The following is a 22,208-nucleotide window of genomic DNA, read 5'->3' as shown; positions in this document are numbered from 1 at the left end:
ATAGGCTTTTTTATACAACCAGCGTGCAAATTTTCGTTGTATTTTTTTAAGCATTACGGAATACTTCGCCTCATACGGATCCCAGACAACCGCACCATACTCCAACTTGCTGCGCATGTATGCGTTAAAGAGAACCTTAGCCACTCCAACGTGAAACTGCTTGGATATTCTCATTACAAATCCTAAGGTTTTACTGGCCTGCTTGCTAATACGAGTGATATGCGAATGGAAGTCAAATTTTTTGGTCTAATATTAAGCCTAGGTCTCGGATTTCACTAACTTTCTCCAACGAGGAACCCGCCAAGCTGTACCCAGTTTGGAGATCAGAACGCTTACGCGAGAAAGTTATCGCCTTGCACTTTTTAACGTTAAAGGGAAGTCGATTTCTCTCACTCCACCTGGCAGCAGCATCAATATCAGCTTGCATCGCTGCACTGTCGCTAATACTACGAATGCCTAGGAACAGGTTTTGTGAATTTTGAGCATCATATCCGGCGTCAGATTCCCAAAAGCTTTTCTTATGAGGTAGATAAGGCTCTTTGCTTTCTTAACCATTGCAGTTATATGTTCTTCCCATTTCAGGTCCTCAGTGATTTTGACGCCCAGATCGATTTGTACCTTGACAGCTTTTAAGGGAGTGTTGTACAAATTATATGTGTAATAAGGGTTGTTTTTACCTATGTGTAGAACAGTACATTTTGTAGAATTCAGGTTTATGAGCCATTATTTAGACAAGTTCCATACTTTGTTCAGGTCGTCTTGTAGCAAGTCATAGTCAAGCAATGGGTTGGCAAATAATTTGGTGTCATCTGCAAAGGTACTGATGTTGCAGTTTTAGCAGTGAGGCAAGTCAAAAGTGTATATTATGTACAGAACAGGGCCTAAAACTGACCCCTGTGGAACTCCGATGTGTATCTCTCGTTGCATTGACATTGATTCACCCACTCTCACTTTGAGTGTTATGGCATATATGGTATGGTATATGGTATATGGGTGAATTTAAAAAAAAAACTGTTGGATCTGCAGCCCTTCCGCCCTCGCGTGACGAAGCACGGTCACTACGGTTCCCGCGTTCCGTCACAGCGGGCGAGGGATGTCGTCCCTCCGCGCCTCCGTTTTCGCAATTGCTCTCTAGGGGTAGGACAGACAAGACCACGTTGATGTGGGGTGCTCTGATTTAGCAGTGAAAATCGTTGTTTTTTTTTCCAGAATCACTAAACAATTTTGTAAATGTAACAGATATATTAATTTCAGACAAAAAGAAAAAAAAACATGCATTTAAGGGTTAAAGCAAAAAAGACATTTTGTATGGGCGGTACCCTAAAAAAAAATTATTTTTTGTATTTACTTTCTATTTTGTTCTCTCGCCATGCATGATTTATTTATCCATGCCAAATTGCAGCTTTTTCTAGCACTAACGACCACGTAGCAAAGCCAGACGAGAGCAAGCGGGCGGACAGACAGACGGACATGGCGAAATTATGAGGGTTCCTAGTTGACTACGGAACCCTAATAAAATGAAAGGAAAGACATAAACCTACTCGTACTGATCAACGTGTTAAAAATTAAGTGGTATAAGACTGGGCTATTGCAAGGAGGCTTTAGACAAGTGAACACCTGCCATAATTTATTCGCACGAGTTATCGTGGCAAGCGATGACTTGCCGTTCACTAAGTGTGCCCCTGAATATGCGCGTATATTGCGGTTTCTCTATGGTGGTTAATACTCGTGGCGTTATGCCCTTTAAAAAATCTACTCCTGAAGCATACGGCTCTGACGACTCCTAGCCGGATCGCTAATAAGCTTAAGCCAAAGTTGACAGTCACGCCGGTCACAAAGACATTGACGAAGACTCTCTAGAGCACTCGGTTAGTCGGCGTAAATAGCTATTGCCCAACAGCTGCTATCCTTATTGATTACTTACTATGATTCTACTAGGTTCTACTTTAATTGTATCCAGTTTGTTGGCTATAAAGAGTATTCTATTAAATTATGTCTGTAGGAGTCTCACAAATCATCATCTTAACAATGTCTGTAATTTTATGATTAAGTAATAAATGATGACGTTGACGTATTATACATTTCAGGCGATCTACGATATGCTCGGCGCATGTTCGAGTAACCGCCCCGCCGACTCCGCCGAGGAGCGTGCCAAGAACATCTTTGCTAAAATGGACGAAAACAATGATGGCCAGCTCACGCAAGACGAGTTCCTCAAAGGCTGTCTCCAGGACGAAGAGCTCTCCAAGATGCTGGCCCCTTAAGTGGCTCCCGGCTCATACAGCCCGCGGTCCGGTCTCACCACCCACCCCTTCACTGTACCTCACGATAACCCGACGGCGTGCTCCTGTAGACACGACAGCAATCTATGAGGCATAAAGTAATTCGGTTCCACGATTTATCGTAACCGACACTCCTTTTTGGTGAGAGATATATGTATAAAGTACGGATTAAAAAACATTACTCATTTGTAAATATTTTTCATAATTTATGCACACTATTTTATGAACGCGATTTATTATAACACAATTGCGTGCTATCCAGTCAATTAATAATGATTTTGAGATTAATTTTATTTATTGTTACACAATGTATTTCTTATCGACTCACTTAGTATTTGCATAGCGACGTTTGTCTTTCGGCGAGTAATTATTGAGTGATGTTGTGTGGCTGTCGTGTCGGCATGGTTAACTACGAAGTGTACACAGTATCCGTGATAATTGACATGTTAGTGCAGCGGCCGCTAGCGCCAAGTGCAGCCTTCGTTTTCATTGGTAAAACCCGTCATTCAATCATGCCTACATCCGATTAACTCCTATGAATAACGTGAGTAATGGGAGATATTATAATGCTGAAGTATATTTATAAGAGTATACAAATGGTGAGAATAGTTCTCGAGTAAAAGAGAGAAGTTAAATGATTAGAAATAAGAGGCGGAGAATTTTATCGATAGCGATAGCTGCGCTTCCTCATTGACATCATCTACACCGAGCTTTTTCCAATAGGTGTTTACTATATATTTGTGAAAAGATATTTGTACTTAGCGAATATTAATGTAACGAACATAAAGTCAATGAATTCTTGAATATTAAAAAATATTGAAATGTCCATTCCTATTTGATAAAGTTAATGTATGTGAACGGTAATTGTATAAGAAGTATTACATTTCTGTCGCTGTCGGACTGTCCTATCCTATATTTATAAATATTGTATCCGAACCACTCGCCTTTCGCATAGGTCTATCGCTCGTAAGTCATATTCTTCACTGTTCAGCCTTAATGCCCCTTGACGTATATTTTTACTAGCTAATATTTAGGATGGAGCAGGCTCAGTGCCCGCTACCATCCACCTTATATATTATATGTATTTTGCTATCAGTAGTCACGAGATCTCCTTCGCCAACAAGAGAGGTTTGTGCTCAGTCGATAGACTTACATGCAGCGCTGAAACAAACGTACCTAACAGTTTTATTTCTGTGAATGTAAATCTTTGTTCAAAATGCCTGCTTTTGACTCATTTACTCAATTACATTTCAAATAATAATTTCTGATGAGTAAGTTATTACCGGATTTAGTTTTTGGGGAAGTGTTTTAGTATAATCGAAGTGGAATGCGCGATAATCAGCACACAATCGGCGACAGAAACAGTTGCGTGCGTGGCGCTGTCATCAAGTTACGAGTAGGTTCTTAACTCACTTAGTTGCAGTTTTCGCAAACGGACTATGCCATTCTTATTACTAGCTGTCTAACAAGATTTTACAAATTCTATTTATTTATAGCCATTTTTTATATTGTTGTAACTAGTATTCAAAGGTACCTATACAATAAAATATCTGTCGATGATTTTGCCTTCTTGGTTCATAACATTGGTCAAATTGTTTCCACACTACTGTGCCTTCTAGCTCTCTTTGTAAATAGTTATCATTCATTTTTCATTCATCAATTTACAATTTCACTTTATTGCATTTCATAGTTTATTATTTTCTATAGTTTTCTTTTTTATCTATCAGGTTTCTAATCAACTTTTTTAGTTTAAATCATTTCTCGGGGTTTTGCTTAGTTTTAACAACCATTCGCATTAGTAGCAGACCAGCAGAATACATATACTCATCCCCTCCTTCGGGGCGATAATGCTAGCATAAGAAAAATATAGTAGGTACTGTACTCTTATGATTCTTTCGATTCTTCTATAAAGACATGAGTGGTTGGCCATATTGTAGGTATTACTAATAAACTAAGGGGTTGCAATATTTTAAACATGTTGAAACAGTTGTACGACTAATTATTATTTGAGCTAAGTTTCGTGTTAATCTTGAGTATTTTATTTTATAGGCGCAAATAACGGTTCAAAGTACAAAGTAAACGAACGCACAAATTGCTAAGAATAGCAACGGGCAGAACTCACATTACAGTTGAGATGTTACCTCTAACCCCTAAACCAATAAACCTGCTCTTTGCTGATGAGGGCAAACGTTTTTTTAGACTGCCGAGTGGTATCTGTTGATGGTCACCTTCACAAAAGTATAGACATTGCTTTTTATAAAATCATGTGATTTTATAATAAGCATTTACCGAATTTGTAATGAATGAATACATAGTTCTATGTAGTTGCCTAAGGCGCAAATCGAATGAGGATTATTTTTATGATAATTTTAATCTTAGTAGGTATTATTGTGATTTTCAATTCAATATCCCTGGGACATGGAGTTGAACTAAAGCCCGACCAGTAATATATGATCATTGTCAAGAGGGCGCTGTTATTCTCGTTGTACTCGTATAAGGTGACAGTTCAGTATAGTATGAAAAAAAAATAGTTCCAGTGAAATTCCGCAACATGGCGCGTGATCATATATTTCTGGTCAAGCTTTACATGCTACGAAATTATGATAGCATGAAAGTATTTATTCATTAGTTATGTGTACAACCGTGAATCGTACCTAATTCAAAAACACAAGACATCTCCTCTAAAACGTAATAGTACATTACTACAGAGGCCGGGAAGTAAGGGGTTGCCGGCCGAATGCATATATACGGCCGAACGTAGTGAGGCCGGATAGTTATGAGGCCGACAACCCCTTTTCACGCCGATGTATGTATAGTGCTTTTCTCAAACATGCAATGAAATAAATAAAGAAATCTCCTCGAAATCAAAATATAACTACCACCTGTACCTATCTTTATCACACGTGTCGTATATTTTAAACATGTAGTTAATCAATTTATTACACAAATGTTCAAAGGTATATCTATGTATCTTTGATTTTTCGCCTTGCATCCTTCTGACTGTAGTTTTAGCCACATAACTAAGATTACATCGTTTTTTATGTTGATGTTATGCTTCACATACATCGTTGCCTTAAACATGGAGTATAATTAACAGGTATTCATTTAATATTTTCGTCGGAACTCATATTAAATAACACAATAAACAACGCACAATAAATCCAATAAAATAGAATTACAGATACACAATGAAAAATGTTCAACTTTTCCTCCATAACGATAAAAAAAACACCAACGCGTGTTTGAGTAGACATTTTTACCGCTAATATTTAAATGAAATATAGTTTGTCAAAGGACTGTCTCATTTCAAACATAGACAGAGATAATCATACTATCTTTGTCTTACACTGGTACTAGCACCCAAAAGAAAAGGATGAGTATAGTTTTTTTGTTCTTATTTACTGACAAACTGGTTTGACTAACTATATTTTAAATCTGTATTTGAAGGTAAATTTGCAATTCAATATTATTGGAATTTGTTAATAATGTAACATTTATATATTTTTTGTAAATTCGATACAAATAAAACTGCAAAATATATTAATTATCGTTTATTGTTTTTTTTAAGGGGTATTGGCAGAATGTCATTCGGAACCATAAGCAAATATTGGTTATAGTTTTTTTTTTGGCTGAATGCCATGATGCTGTGTCACAAATATATGTGAAATGGAAATTAAAAAAGAGCCACTTCCCGGCCTAGGCCTGCAACTTTGTATGAAATTTCATTACAGGCCCCTCGTCTAGCCGCGCCGGAGTCGTGATACTTCCCAGCCTAATATAAAGAACGTAATATCAATATTACATAGCATGTTTGAGAAAAAGCAATTTTCCCAAAAATTACTAAGAAAACGTCCTAGTTCAGATGAATATTGAAAGTCTAGAGCCCGTTTTAGGAATATCATACAAATCAATAATGCTTGTATTGAGAAACGGCCACCGGGTTTTTGTAAAGAATCTGTGTAGAATATTTTATTGAATACATTCCAAATACTTTGTAAGTCTGACAATACTTGACAAGTCATTACCTGTACTGTAACGTGTTCTGCAAGCAGCGCAGCGCATTTACAATTTTACAGGTTCTTTTTAGTGAGTGTTCCTACGGGGCATTCATTCATAAATTTCATCAGATTTTACTCTAGTGTCTATCGAGATAATCTATGTCATTAAATTAAATTTATGTTGACGAATCTCATGTGGGTGGGTGTGTACCCCATAATATCATTATTAATAAACCTATCATTTAGGTTTACTTTATTTCTGTACCGCCAGTTTTCAAGTGCGGTAATTATGTTGAGTACGGCCTACGAAAATGTTGATAAAATTATGTCATAAACTTCAACCGCTTTTTAACACTTAAACTTTTTACTAGTTGTTCCTTTTAGAACGTGATATATTAAACTATGCTCAACATTTTCTTACGTCGACTATACCTCAAGATGCAAGTCACAAACCATGTTATAGACGCCACATACCTACACAATTATGCTGTAGGATATTTTATTCAACACTTCACCGATGCACGTGCATCTTTTGTATCATTAAATCATTACTTAGTTTAGTATTAAAGTATTTTTTAGATTTTATGTTCAATGGTATAACACAATAAATTAAATGAGTGAATTTATAAAACTAGGGAAGAGGGATCAATGATACTCATTCGGAGCTGATAATAGCTCGCAGACAGGGTCTTGTGTAACATATCACAGCATTATTTAACTATTGATTTTATTCTGAACGCTGTATAAAAGCCTGCGATTCAAAATCGTGTGTACACGCGCAGATACTCTCCAAATTAGTTTCACACGCTCACTAGCGACTTTACATAGGAATGAATTCATACATATCTCATCAATTGAGAAGTTACACTTCAAATTCTTGGTCAATTAGTGTCATTACTCTGTTGTGTCATTTATCGCGACCCAAGCTTATGCGTCAGTGGTTATAATTATATTACAAAAACTATTAAGTAGCGTATTAGTAATTAGCTGTATGTACTTACAGTCTGACAAGACATTGTAGAAACTAGAAATGGCAAGTGTCGTCCCTTTCAAATCAATCTAAGAAAAAGGGACGACACTACAGTATTGCCACTTTTTAATTTCTACAATATCTTGTCGGACATTACTCGTTCCCACATAACGACTTTTTTATCTCGCCACTCACAGAGATGTGTCGGTCATCTTTAACTTTATAACTTGCACCTTTACAGCACGGATCTATTAAGAGCGTATTTGTACTTAATTATAGAAATGTCTCATTCAGTAGCAATATCTTAATGTCTAACTTTGCTTTTCTTCTACTTATATGCTTCAAAATATGAATGTGCCATGTATGTTGCCATAAATAACGTAAGCCACAATCGAAAACCAAAAGGGCGATTTTTGAATTAATTTAGCACATAACTACAATAAGCACATTAAAATTAACTAATAGAAAAAATGTAAACGTGTCGAAAACGCTACTCTGCTCTGTAGACATTAAATTGTTTATGACCTGAAGAAGTTCCGCAATGGCGCGAGTCGATTGGCGCGTCATGTTATGAACCGACGTAGAGCCTCTTGATTATGTGATAAATAAGAATAAAGATAGCTGTAGTCATTATGACATTATGTTATGCCAGCTGTATAATTTTTGGTGTATATATTTGAGCTGCAGATGCAGTAGCTACGGGAAGAATTTTTGCATGGATAGCCAACAATATTCTCCCATTTCTGATATTTGGCTGCATAGAACGGCCTACGATAACTAAACATTTCTTTACTTTTTGCTTAATAATTTCAAACCTTTATAGTGCATTTGTATGTCACGTATTTTCATGATTCAACTGTACTTAGAACAAAGTTGTTTAAATGTAAAAGAAAAAATCAGAACACCATGAAGCTATGTACTTTTTAATAAATGGCGTTAATTGTGATATTTAATATGAATTCATCCTGCAAACAAGCGTGAAAGGGAAGACTATCGCGGACACCGCTTTTTCAATAAAATTAATTTATTGTTATTTGCTGTAAAACATTTATTTTTTAAATTTAAGAACAGAGTAGTATTTATCGCATTCTATAAACATTCTTATCTCTTTTTTTAAAGTAGTTACCTAGTTTAATATAATACATCAAAGTGGTGTGGCGTCAAACATATCTGTCCAATCCAGAGATACTGGATCACATTTTCTTTACGAGACAAATTGTATGCTTAATTAAAAAACGTGAATATCGAATTGCATGGACGCCTCGCCACAGTTACGCCACGATAATGTAATATGTAATAAAACGTTACTTTAAACTACACATGTACAAGGACTAGTTGCACCAAACCGTCTGTCAACGTCATTGTAGTTCGTAAAAATTGCTTGTATGATAAGTTTCACAGTTATCTATTGGGTGACAGCAGCCGACATAATTTTTGGCGTAAATCAATTCCTTCATGTACATGGTGCAACTTGCCCTTAAACTACCAAACTATCAGATTATAATGTTATATAACATACACCTATTTACCACTTAAGGGGCTCCCCATAAGGCAATCAACTAATTACAGTTTTACATCTATTATATTGGGCCGCTAAGGTTTTAATGAACTATATTACTTATTACAATTTGCTAAATACTCTTGAACCATTTTATTTAGCTTTTGTGGTAGATACTTGACACATAGTCCTATCCGATACTATTACATTTGGCTGTCTGTACCCATTGTAAGATTTGCGGTAGACACTTGACACATAGTCCCATTCGATACTACTTATATTACATTTGGCTGTCAGTACCCATTGTAAGATTTGTGGTAGACACTTGACACATAGTCCCATTCGATACTACCTATATTACATTTGGCTGTCTGTACCCATTGTAAGATTTGTGGTAGACACTTGACACATAGTCCCATTCGATACTACTTATATTACATTTGGCTGTCTGTACCCATTGTAAGATTTGTAAGTATGCCTGAAATACATTTAGGCAATTTTTTTCCCTATATACATACAATCGATATAAAAAAAAACTATTTAAATTAAAAACCATGACCCGAAGCAGCATTCAAAACGGACCCCTTTAGTTGGTTAATATTTTTAATAATCAACATTTTAAACACTTCTTGATTGTAACATTTGTAACGATAATTTTCGTTTTTAATAATTGTATGAATTATTCACAGTTCATAAACCATGTTTATATATATAATAATTGTATGAATTATTTACAGTTCATTAACCATATAATTTAACTTGTCCCTGTTGTACATTATGTCTTGACGATTGCAGTTCTATCCAAAAAGTTACTATTCTAATAAAATATACTCGTATCTAAGTCTGAACCAATGTTTAAGTGTTTATAGCCTACTCATTCTATACAGAACAGAAGCAATGACCTGTCGTTTAGCGATGTAACGTAGACTATATCCGGTGTCATATAGTGTTATAGATAGACACGTAAACTAGATGAAGTAACCACTGTGTCCCCATGAACTCTGTTGTATTTCTAAGAATAAATATTTTTATTGATTCACATTTTGCCTATTCATGTATAATATACAAAATACAAAAATAGTTCTTAAATCGTCTCGTTATTTTCGTAGCTACTAGTATTTTGTATGATTTATGTTAGCTTGACACTAAATCGCTGTGATCTGTTTGTTTATACTAAAACTATTCTGTATACATATTCTTCTAATGACGCAATTTATACTATTTCTAGGCTGTTATTTTCTAGGGGCCACGAGATACCTAACTAGGAAGATCACGATTTTGAGAGTTAAATCTACGTTCCATATTAAACATAAATTAAAATGGGTAAACAAAATAGCAAACTCAAACCTGAAGTTTTAGAAGATCTGAAGCAAAATACAGAATTTTCAGGTAATTGTGTTAATTTAATAGGGTATTTGACTACTAGTCAAATCAGTTTCCTATTTCGAACTGTCAAAACGATTTTTATACTATAAAAATTTATATGAAACACTAGCATGTGACGTCACAATAAAATTACCTACTCTTTATAGTTTTATACAGGTTTTAAAATAGAAATTGTGTCTAAAAATAACTGCTGTCTACATTACTCGATTAATCTTTTGGTGCTTCTTTTCAAGCATGGTGTAAAATAATTTATTTTAAATACAGTCAAATACCCTATAGAGGTCAGATAAGTAACTAAAGTTTCGACTATTAACAACTAGTAGAAATATTCTCAAATTACCAGTCACCCTATCATCTATATCTTCATAGATCATCATTCTCATAAAACGGGTGTTTGTAACAAAAAAATGTTTTTTTGATCGTTGTGTCATTATCATGGGTGTTTTAAAAGCCCAATTTATATTTAATAATGTATGAATTGAAACTTATTTAGGTTACCAACATTTAAAAATATTCAAATTTAACATTTAAAAGATTATTCAGTCTCGTTTTTATTGACATCTTAGATATTTTTCATCAGAATTTCATGTAGTCCTCATTAGCAACAAGCATTTTTTGACGAAACGTTTCACATGTATAAAGTACCTATTTCTTTTGTTGTTTCCACTAAAACTGGCATTTAGCTAGGTGACATTTTTATGGCCACATTTGAACTTGTTTTGGCGATGATTTAAAATGGTTAAATATATGATAGCGACCCGCCCCGGCTTCGCACGGGTAGTTCAACTAATTTACACAAAACCTTTACAAATAATTAACATATAAACCTTCCTTTGAATCACTATCTACTAAAAAACACCGCATCAAAATCCGTTGCGTAGTTTTAAAGATCTAAGCATACATAGGGACAGACGGACAGACGGCGCAAAGCGACTTTGTTTTATACTATGTAGTGATGGTACGTTGAATTCATATATATGTATATTTTTTTGCCTTTATTGCAATGAATAAAGGTGAAATATAGTTACTAAATTAACTTTTACAATTATTATTGTTAATTCACAATGATTCGAATACCTTTAAATTAAAAATTAGCACTATATCTATTTGTATTATATCCAGTAACTTATGACTATGAAATATTGTTTAGTTTTCTTTCTACTGGTGACGTTCAACAATAAGTAGGTATATGATTATACCTATTAAATAATAATAAATAATAAATAAATATTATAGGGACATTCTTACACAAATTGGCTAAGTCCCACGGTAAGCTCAAGAAGGCTTGTGTTGTGGGTACTCAGACAACGATATATATAATACCTATACAAATACTTAAATACATAGAAAACATCCATGACTCAGGAACAAATATCTGTGTTCATCACACAAATAAATGCCCTTACCGGGATTCGAACCCAGGACCATCGGCTTCACAGGCAGGGTCACTACCCACTAGGCCAGACCGGTCGTCAAAAGTGTCACTATTATATTATACGAGACTCATTGGCTGTTACAGATGCAGAAATACAGGAATGGTACAAAGGCTTCTTGAAAGATTGCCCCAGTGGACATTTGTCCGTAGAAGAGTTTAAGAAAATATACGGGAATTTCTTCCCATATGGTGATGCTAGTAAGGTATGATCGATTCGATAGTCAAGAATGTTAGGTGTAGCACGCACCAGAAATGAGGTAGGCGAGGTAGCGGAGCGGTGTGAGAGGGAGGAGTCCACCGATGGGAACGTAACTTCAAACCGCTCCGCTACCTCGCCTTGTCTTTTGTGAATTCTTCACTCTTGAAAGTATATTCTGTTAGAAAAATAATAATTTAAGGGTAAACTACCTAACGTTTGGTCCTTTTAAGTGCTGTCATTGGCTTCTACTGAAGTGGGAGAGTAGGTACCTAAATCTATTCTTTTTGCCACTTGTTGCCATCGTTAGATTCTCCTGGATCACTTTTTAAAACCAGGTTTAATAACATTTCAATTAGCTAACGACGCATTTTTATGGTAGTTAGGTATACCTAATGCCCTTTCCAGAATAGGTTATTCAAAGCATGTTAGTAGAACGTGGTACAACCATTTTTTTAACAAACTGGGAATGTATATTTATATTTTGCGCTAGTCACTTCTATTAAACAGGATTTTTATAGTTTCTAATTGAATGTTATATTTTACATAGGTATACATGTAATAATGTAAACTGTAATGTCTAGTTTGCAGAACATGTGTTCCGGACGTTCGACGCGAACGGCGATGGCACGATAGATTTCCGGGAGTTCTTATGCGCACTCAGCGTCACTTCACGAGGAAAGCTCGAGCAGAAACTAAAATGGGCCTTCTCCATGTACGACCTGGACGGTAACGGATACATATCGCGCCAGGAGATGCTCGAGATTGTAACTGTAAGTCATCTTAACTCGCAGATCGCGTACCTCTAGTTTTTACATTAAAACTCCCCTCATTTTAATTTCAATCCTACATAACTTGTAGTCTTCTACAAGTAAGTAAGAGAAAATTAAATCAAAATATATAAACGTCAATGGCGTCAGTGATGTCTTTACAATAAAAACCGGCCAAGTGCGAGTCGTACTCGCGCACCGAGGGTTCCGTGCTTTTTAGTATTTGTTGTTATAGCAGCAACAGAAATACATCATCTGTGAAAATTTCAACTGTCTAGCTATCACGGTTCATGAGATACAGCCTGGTGACAGACAGACGGACAGCGGAGTCTTAGTAATAGGGTCCCGTTTTTACCCTTTGGGTACGGAACCCTAACAAGCAAGGTAGATGTGCGAGTGCTTGTCAGTGTTCCAGTAGGTACAATGTACCATTGTCATTTACAATGTCATGTCACCTTTAACTTAAGTCATTGTCAATAGAGGTGATAGCAGGGTGATCTATTAGGCATTAGCATGTGTAGGACTAATACGTTTACTTCATTGTAGACAATGATATTACTATATAACTATAGATAGGCACTCATACCTAAGGAGCACAAAAATACTTCCATATTTATTTTTATACCTACGAAGACGTGCACATTTCTCGCTTGCCCAGGTGCGACTAAAAGCAACTTGTACAATTTGTCACAAGGTAAGCGCTTCAGTTTTGGAACGCCTATGACATATGTTAAGAGGCCGGTGTCGATTTTAGTCGCAAAAATGTAGAATTGATAGATTTAGTCCGTGAAATTTTACACCTTTTGTTACCTAATTGAAATAACAAGTACTGGTTTCTATTAGCACGTCTACTTATCTTACCTTTTATCAGATCAATTTTTTGAAAAGAGACTCACTAAATTAGTAATGTTTGCTTTTCTGATGGACGTTTAGGTAAACGCGCGTAAAGCACTGATTTTGTCGCTCTTATTTCACATATCCTGTACTTGACGAATATCAGACTACATTTTTATTATTATGACTTTGAAGTAGTGTAAATGAAAGTTAGACGAAATCAATTTTCTCCAGAAATTACTTCAAAACAAGTGACAATTTCTCTAAAAATCGACTTAATTTCAACGTAATTTTGATACTTAAACAATCTACAACATTTGCTTAAACTATTCTTTTACATCAATTTGTATAATTTACCACCATGATTTTTTGATGAATTTTTAAAAACTGCCCCTTCTCTTCATGCATTACCGGTGACGCACGCTCGCGACCTCATTATTAAAAGGCAAGATGAGAAGACGTGCTAATAGAAATCAATACTTGTTATTTAGATATAACGTAACAAACCGTGTATAATTTTAACGACTAAATCTATCAATTTTACATTTTTGCTCTAAAATCGACTACGGCCTCTTAAGTTATAATAAATCATTGATTGTACACGTATAATTTTTAATACCCCAACATTTACTTCGGCCTCGATCTCGCACTCGGTCACACGTTTTACTCACGAGCATATTGAAAAGATGCTCTTACTATTTGGCGGTCGAAAACACTCGCCTAAAAGAGATTAAAAATTTGAGTTATTTAGTGTTAAAGAGGATAACGCTTTACTTATCGATATAAATAAATCTACTAAGTACATACTAAATGAAATACAGTTAGGTACCTAAAACATCAATATAAATTGAGCTCTAGGAGTAAACATGGACTGTTAGGGTGTGAAATGGTCTAGCATGAAAATGAGGAGTTGGGCTCGAATCTTAGTATTATTTTATTTTGTTTTACTACGAATACTGACGAAGGCAACCGTTTTTTGCAGGGCAATCTTGAAACAATAGTTAAAAATATGTTTTAAGGTGACAGCGCCAGGAATGGTCAAGGACACACAGACAAACAATCATTATTTCAAGGACTGTAGTTGCTGTCAGCTTAGTCCAGAACTGGTGATGTTACTAGTAAGGGCAGTAAGGGAATTTCTATATTATTTGAAAATAGGGAAAACCGCTTTAAAAAGTATACAGTAGAGATGGGCCGAATATGGAGTTTGCCGAATAGATTCGGACGAATTATTCGGTTCATCTGTATCATTCTAATAAACCATTTGTCAACGCTTCGATTAGGTAGGCACGTTAGCAGCTAAGATGAATCGCTTTCTAAGCAATTCCCTAGAAACAAACAGGTCAAAAGGCATGGGACTCGCAAACAAATTTTTAACACTCCAAATAATCCAAACATCCTATGGATTCAACATGTCTCATCATGTATTTTGGTGACAACGGGAAAACGTAACTTGATCGAAGAGAGTAGTAGGGGAGAGCGGGGACAAACGCAACACTTTGTACTTTGACCATAGTTTCTGGCTAACCGTTATTATTTTGATGAAATGAATGTAGTCATATAAAACTTCAGTTCATATTCTGTTCATTAACATCTCGATTAACCTTATAATTGTGTATTTGTATGTATTAGTGACTTTAAAAAAATTGGTCTTTGTGGGTCAGAAGTAACAAGACACAGGTTTGTAATCAGAGATGGGCAAAATGTAATCGACTAACGATTAACGATTAAGATTACAAGAATTAATTGCGACTGACGATTGAAAACGACGATTGATCAATCTTAGTTGTATAGAGTGCAACTAATTTAGTTGCAACTAAATTAGTTGCCGATTGATTTCGGACAACTAAATTTTGTAATCGACTAATTAGTTAGACTATTTTCTCGCGACTAATGTTAGAAGCAAATTGAATAGAATACCTCGGTATGGCTATGTTGACAGACTGATTAGGACATCTTAACGGATGTTTAAAAATAAAATAGTCATGTATTACTTACGATATTTTGACCGTTTCTAAGGAGTGAGATCTGTTCTCACTATTATTTTGCTACTAAAGTAGTGCATCTCTCTGAAATTGGATTAAATTTCTCTTATCTAAGGGTAAATAAGAACTGGGTACTTTGTGCATTAGTAAAATAACACTTAAAAACACAATTATATAAATCAAACTTTGTATATTAAATATAAAAGCAACCATGATATGTATTTAGTTAAACTATATGAGGTTAGTCTTGCAATCGTAAAAATAATAATTAAAAGCAAAAATTATCAACAAATCAACGTTGTTTATACAATAACATGTTCATATGTGATAAGAAAAAACATTAAAAAACACAGTTATAATAAATCAAACTTTGTAGGTATATGAAACATTCAAAGCAAAAAGTATCAAAAAAATCAACGCTGTTTATACAGTAAGATGTTTATATGTGATAAGATAAAACATTAAAAAACACAGTTATAATAAATCAAACTTTGTATGTGAAACAAGCGGCTGATCGACCAATTCGCTACCGGTCCAATATATTGGCAATAGCGGTAATAAATAAAATATGTATGTTGATTGATATATTTGAATGTAGAATGACGCAAGGAAAATGTAAGTGCCATAGTTAACGCTGAGAGTTCTTTACAAGGAGGTTTAAATATTTTTAATGACCACACGTTGAAAACAAAATAGACCGCGTAAATAATAAACAACATGCAGATGTGTCATTCAATAGAACGTGTTATTTTTAGAAGATGCGTCGGCACTTGCACCAAAATGCAACAAACAACTTCCAGGCCAGGTAAGTAGGATTATCCCATTGTTTTGTCACCGCGTGACACTAAAAAGAGTTTTACTATTGTCAGAGACAGCAAAATATTGATAGTTTCTATGTCTAAGATTTACTCAGTATCGTATAATTCAAAGTATTAATAATGCACCAACCTACTTTATTGTTTGCGATTTGTAAACAATGCAGTTTTTCGCTATTTGTCGTTATTACCAATATATTGTTATAATAATATTATGGCATTATTTGCATTGTCATTCAAGCATTTCAAATTAAACGTGTATACATAATTTTAGCTCAATCGGATGAAGATATCTGCTTCAAAATAAGTCGCAAAATTCTACCCAAACTAACATAGTTACAACATACGAGTACCTCCGTATGTTACATACATACGTACTTATAGTTACATATTGCAAGATAAAAAATGCAAAAACGGGCGACTACGTAGTTTTAATATAGATTTAATCGTGAAATTTAGTCGATTGAAACTAAAACTAATTTAGTTGTTAGTCGAACATTCTCACAACTAATTTAATCGCAACTAAATTAATCGCGATTAAAAAATGACGATTGATATTTTTAATCGATTGATTAGTTAACTAAAAGATTAATCGATTAATGCCCATCTCTGTTTGTAATGAATATAATATGACATGTGAAATCAAAAAAGTACTAATTATGCAATTTATTATTAATAACACACTTTAATAATGGCATTTGAAATACTTAAACATTAGCATTTTAAGAAAACAGATCAATGGTAATTCCTCGTTAGAAATAATTTTTATATCAAGTGATGAGGTCAATTATTGTGCTATAAATGTTTTATAATCAAATAATTCAGGGTCAGACTTCTTTTCACTCACAAATATATCATATTAGTATTAATATCATTTAAATCATCATTGACACATTGATATGATATGATTTATTTATCTCACAATATACAATTGCACTTAAAATTACACATGGTAGATTCTTAGGAATTTATATTGTGATTGTCGGTTTTTTACATTATGAATAATTGAATATGAAAAATAACAGAGACAATCAAAATTACATTCAAAAGCATGTGTCCCCATATTAGATCTAATACATTGTATGTGATGTAAATGTTACTTTTGTACCCGGCCGCATTGTTCTGAAAACGTGAAAGATATCTTTGAAATGGAACGTGCTAGTAGAAAACAAATGAAAACATTTTGCAATAAATCTATCCAATAATCAGTATTTAAAATATTCAGATAAATGTATGTTTTTTAATACAACGTAAACATTAAAGAACTAAAAGTCAAAAAACGTACTTTTGATTCGAAAAATCACGTTGCGTCTCACACAACCTAATAGCACGTGACGCCCGTTTCAACTGAATACAAGTGAAGGGGGCGCCACCGGCTATCACCTAATAGCAGCGGAGTGTTTTGGCTATTAGATAAACCTACAGAGCAATAGTTACTTTCCACCGCCGTTACGTGTGTCCCCGCTCTCCCCTACTTGAAAAGTTATGATGGAGCTTACATTTTACAGTGTTGCAACAAGACAAACATAATAAAACATATTTGCCGATTATGCCGAATACCGAATAGTAGCCTAAGAGCTATCCGGTCGCGCTCTAAGAAAAAAAAAACATTAAGGCCGTTCCATCGGTTTGCCGCTGTCACTGTCACATTTCGCAAGAAAGAACGGGAAAGATCATGCGCGCCAAGTGTCCATTTCGATCGAATTTTGTCGATATTTATTTATTTTAAAAACGTTACCTTACAATATCGAAATTCGAAAGCTATAAAAATTACTATTCAAGTCTCCTTTTTACCCGACTGCCAAAGGAGGAGGGTAATGTTTTTCGAGTGTATGTATGTATGTCTGTTTCTTTGTGGCCTCCTGTAGCCTTAACGGCTTGATGGATTTTGATGTATGAGGTATCGTTAGATTCGTCTTGATCACGGGAGTGTCATAGGATACATTTTATCCCGAAAGTCCTACGGGATACAGAGATAATATTTTCTTTACATTCACTTTGAAAGAATTTGATGTATGAGGTCTCATTAGATTCGTCTTGATCACGGGAGTATCATAGGACATTTTACCCCGAAATTCCTACATGAACATGTTAATTTTTCGTAAACGCAAGCCAACCACGCGTCAGCAAGCAATGAGCAACTTGTTCTGCAACTCCCGCGCACCTCTCGCGTAGCGGTCTGGTAGCGGGCAAAGAAGGGTGTGGTCTGCCTTGTGGCGCGTGGTGCGGTACGGAGGGGGATATTCTCGAGTGCCCAACGCGGGCACACGCGCATGTCATGAGGGTACACGTCGTTGACGGTCGACTTTTCTAAGTGTTTTTTTTTTCGATACTTCCTCATCCGATTTGAAAATTATAAAGTAATAACTTGTTCTTTTTTTCAACTAAAAAGTTATAAATAAAAAATTAATTTTAATACAGTTGCTCAAAAAGTGGTACTTTTTGTGGCTGCGTAGCGTGTGAGAAGCTCAATTTCTCGAACTAGTGCTTTTTACTTTTTAGTTCCAAACTATACTTTCGAAACGCAGTTAAAATTGAATTTAGCGCGGAGCAGGTACCAGGGCCTCATGAGTTATGAGGAGGTGTCGTTGACCAACCCGCGCCGGGCCCGCGGCGGCCGCGGCCGGGGCGCGCACGAGTATGAAGGTATCGCGGGCTGCGGCAGCTCGCGTATCTTAGCTGTATCTTGACTTTTGGTTTTGGTTTAGTTTGGTGGTATGATTCTACTAATGATATATTAATTTATTATTTTTTCGCAATTGTATTAAAAAACGTCGTTTACAACTCGTGTGAAATGTCTTTTTACCACTCGTACCGAGTCTTGCCACTCGCTTTCAGCTCGTGGCAAGATACCTCGGTACTAGTGGTAAAAAGACGTTCTTTTCACACTAGTTGTAAAATGTAGTATATTATAAAACAAAAAACCCGACTGCACACTAAAAAGAGGAAAACAAGCCCCACAAGAAATATTGTTTAATCAAATGCTAAAACCAAGCTATGGAATGTAATCGATAGTTAAATAAATAAAAACTTATTCTAAATACTAACTAAATATAATTTATAAATGTTGATGGTAAGTATCGCAGGCGGGGACCAACTTGACCGCCACCAACGAAAATACCTACCTAAGTAACATTCTGCTAAATAGTGAACTTAACAACCAACAACCAAAATGACTATAAGTAACCCTGTGTTGGTCCCCGCCTGCGATACTTACCATCAACATTTATAAATTATATTTAGTTAGTATTTAGAATAAGTTTTTATTTATTTAACTATCGATTACATACACATTTCATAGTGCATTTTTTATATTGTATAAACGGTATTCCATAGCTTGGTTTTAGCATTTGATTAAACAATATTTCTTGTTTGGCTTGTTTTCCTCTTTTTAGTGTTCAGTCGGGTTTTTTTTTTATAATTAATTTGTTTAAGTCCGAGTTAGAGGTTACTTTGGGAATTAATTGTATCGAGCGAAGTGTCATAATTCGTGTATCGGAAGCTATATTATTAAAGATAATATAGTCAAGAAATACATATATTTTTTCCACGTCTCCGAATGTCAACGCCTCTTAGAAAAACTTGATCATATAAGGAGAATTTTCGCCTTCTGGCTCAGGGAACCGCCTTAATTCAAATCAGCAATTTGTTTACCATTAAATGAGTTAAATAGTATGAAAAAGGTTTTTGGAATAATCTACCAACATTAATGCCCGCGACGGTTAAATAGTATAGTTTTAATTGTGTCACAATACAAGGAATTATTAATAAGTATTTTGTCCAATTAATTTAATTTATATTTATAAAAAAGTGCGATTGTTGAGTTGAATGAAAATTGACGGACTTGGCAAGCTCATCCATTTAACATGTAGCCTTAAATCACTTGCTGCCTTGAATAATGTACGGGCAACATGAAGTTTTTGACAGCATTATATATTAAATTTCAGGCTATTTACAAGATGGTTGGCTCTGTGATGAAGATGCCAGAAGATGAATCTACGCCGGAGAAGAGGACGGACAAAATATTCCGTCAAATGGATCGAAATAAAGATGGGAAACTGTCGCTGGAAGAGTTTATAGAAGGCGCTAAGAGTGATCCCTCAATCGTGCGCCTGCTGCAGTGCGACCCGCAATCGCAGTAAGCCGCCCCTGGAGCCCCATCAACAGCCACGCTTTCGGCTCGTGCGCATCTATCCCAAACTACATATTACGAATACCTATACTAAAATAACCACAGTTAAAATTGCTTGTAAGAGCTAGCGCGCGACGCAAATCGTTACGGCACATACTTTGATTTATGTTCTATTGATTGCTCTTATTTCACTAGGCATCCAATAACATTTCTCAGTAATTAACATTATTTATTCTTCGCTATGTATTTATACGTTTGTATTTTAAATAAAGACATTATATTAAGGTAGGTACTGAAAGTGGATCGAACATCACCAGAAAAAATAATGAATGCCTATTATATTCGAATACACTATTTATAATAGGGCTTAAATCTCAACCATATTTTATATCTAGTCGCTGGTATTACGACTATCTCACCATTCAATCGAATGCAAAACTTCGTAAACGTTCTTTGACAGTCATCATTAAGACTATCGGGTCAATTTGTTACTGGGAATACCTACTATCAGTAAATGGTGTCAGTTAGGAATTAAGAAACTATAACACTATAACTATAAAACTAGATTAAGTTTCTGCTTTGATTGTTGTATTGTGTGGTCGTATCGTACTAAAGTATGTACGAGGGTATACTCAGCTTGATGCATACTCGTATGGGTTTGAGTACAATTTGTATTGCGTCCTTTCTTTGTTTTCGCAGCTTTTAAGCCTTGCGAAAGACTGGAAGATTTACAAGACTAGCTCGGGTAAACGCCGTTAACCTTACACGTTTAATATGAAATAAGACATCATCTTGAATCTTCAGACATGCGCTAGCATTAAAATATGCTAATATACTTTGAAATAAGAATAATTATGCTGCAGAAATAATTATGGCGCCGTCTAGTCCGTTCTAATTACTCAAACTACAAGTATAGATAAAGTGAGAAAAGTTACATGTTAAAGTTTCGTGACTGACATAATGGTGTCTTACTTTAACCAGAGTTATTGACTGTAATAGAGAGTAGGTAAAGTCTAAGAAAAAAACGTGCCCCCTAGTTTGACAGCCGAAAGAGATGGCGCTGCACAGTGCTATATCATGGAGACTATATAAAGGAGCCAAATCTCTATATATGAAAAGTGTCCATCAAAAAACAGTAAGTAGGCGGCGCCACCATACACCAAAATACTACCAAAAACAACCTACGTAATTTGGTCGGGTTATTTGTTGCCTTATATGGTTCATGTTATACTCATGCCCCAGAGCCTAACTAGCGCCACCGGAGAGATTAGGAACTATTATTTAAAGCTGAAAGCGGTCACTTTTGCAACAATTCTGCCATAAGAGATTGGCATCCTTTCTATACCATCCATATGCTATATGTTTTGTGGTCACTCAATTGTTAACCGTCAGTTTCTGACAACCAAAGTGTCTTACATCGCCATCGCGTTTAGCTGTCAGTAGAACGAAATTTTCTTAGACTTTCTACATCCTACACAGTCAATGAATCTTTGCTTTAACCAGGGGGGTGTCACTTTGCAGTTTAGGTACATTTGGCCGGCGCGCCTCCCGGGCAGGCATATGGCAATGGGCTGCCGCTCGACTCGCGCAAAATTGAAAATACATAATGCCTTCCAAACCTAAATCTATAGGTATTGTTCTGGTCACGGATGTCTGAATAAACGGAAGAACAAGGAAGCAGAAATAACATTTTTTTAAATTCCGGACTATAAGTACTTCTGTGGCATACCTACTTCCGTGAGAATCAGACATACTATCTCCGAATAAAAAAATTATGTTTACAGAATCCACGTTTGTAATTCCTACATATTAATCTTAAAAATAATAAATCAGTAGGTATAGATACAAAAACTTGTCAAGTGACAACCCCGTGCCGACACTCGCAGCTCGGTCATAAAACTGCGGCG

The 22,208-nt window shown here is 35.4% G+C and overlaps 2 protein-coding genes across 3 annotated transcripts in view; both read left to right on the top strand.

Annotated features, from left to right (window-relative positions):
* The window catches only part of LOC134754432 (neuronal calcium sensor 2), an 84,228-nt gene extending 74,391 nt beyond the window's left edge, over positions 1-9,837 (top strand). For both annotated transcript variants that reach the window (XM_063690757.1, XM_063690758.1), the window contains exon 5: positions 2,088-9,837. In XM_063690757.1, coding sequence (XP_063546827.1) covers positions 2,088-2,264 — 177 coding nt within the window. In that variant the 3' untranslated portion in view covers positions 2,265-9,837. The remainder of the gene's footprint in view (positions 1-2,087) is intronic.
* The window catches only part of LOC134754435 (neurocalcin homolog), a 95,012-nt gene extending 74,427 nt beyond the window's left edge, over positions 1-20,585 (top strand). Inside the window, exons 2-5 of the mRNA XM_063690760.1 lie at positions 9,992-10,137; positions 11,654-11,772; positions 12,350-12,538; positions 20,117-20,585. Coding sequence (XP_063546830.1) covers positions 10,068-10,137; positions 11,654-11,772; positions 12,350-12,538; positions 20,117-20,311 — 573 coding nt within the window. The 5' untranslated portion in view covers positions 9,992-10,067 and the 3' untranslated portion in view covers positions 20,312-20,585. The remainder of the gene's footprint in view (positions 1-9,991; positions 10,138-11,653; positions 11,773-12,349; positions 12,539-20,116) is intronic.
* Positions 20,586-22,208: the final 1,623 nt, after the last annotated feature.

This window comes from Cydia strobilella, chromosome Z (assembly GCF_947568885.1).
Source record: "Cydia strobilella chromosome Z, ilCydStro3.1, whole genome shotgun sequence".
Taxonomy (NCBI): Eukaryota; Metazoa; Arthropoda; class Insecta; order Lepidoptera; family Tortricidae; genus Cydia; species Cydia strobilella.
Note: the sequence above shows the minus strand (reverse complement) of the source record. Positions and strands in the feature narration are given on the sequence as shown.